The sequence below is a fragment of the Egretta garzetta genome, unplaced genomic scaffold, assembly GCF_000687185.1.
Source record: "Egretta garzetta isolate BGI_Z169 unplaced genomic scaffold, ASM68718v1 scaffold258, whole genome shotgun sequence".
NCBI classification, from domain to species: Eukaryota; Metazoa; Chordata; class Aves; order Pelecaniformes; family Ardeidae; genus Egretta; species Egretta garzetta.
The window spans coordinates 2,145,779-2,146,055 of record NW_009260413.1 but is presented as its reverse complement, the minus strand read 5'-3'; the positions used below and the strand labels follow the sequence as shown (position 1 = coordinate 2,146,055).

The following is a 277-nucleotide window of genomic DNA, read 5'->3' as shown; positions in this document are numbered from 1 at the left end:
GATGGAGGTCCGCTTGCGCTTCTTCTCCGCGCCGCTGCAGAGCTCGGGCTTGGCCAGCTTCTCGCGGTGGGACTTCTCAGCCTCCTCCAGCCAGGCCTGCAGGATGGGCTTGAGGGCGATCATGTTGTTGTGGGAGAGGGTGAGGGACTCGAAGCGGCAGATGGTGCTCTGGCTGAGGGAGCCCACCCCCGGGATCTTCAGGTTGGCCAGCGCCGAGCCCACGTCGGCCTGGGTCACCCCCAGCTTGATGCGGCGCTGCTTGAAGCGCTCGGCGAAG

General features: G+C 66.8%; 1 protein-coding gene across 1 annotated transcript; it reads right to left on the bottom strand.

Moving 5' to 3' along the window:
• Window positions 1-6: 6 nt before the first annotated feature.
• On the bottom strand, window positions 7-276 carry POU4F2 (POU class 4 homeobox 2; the record flags this gene model as incomplete). Its single annotated transcript, XM_009643658.2, has 1 exon — window positions 7-276. A coding segment is annotated over one exon (270 nt), but the record flags the coding sequence as incomplete, so codon positions are not given.
• Window position 277: the final 1 nt, after the last annotated feature.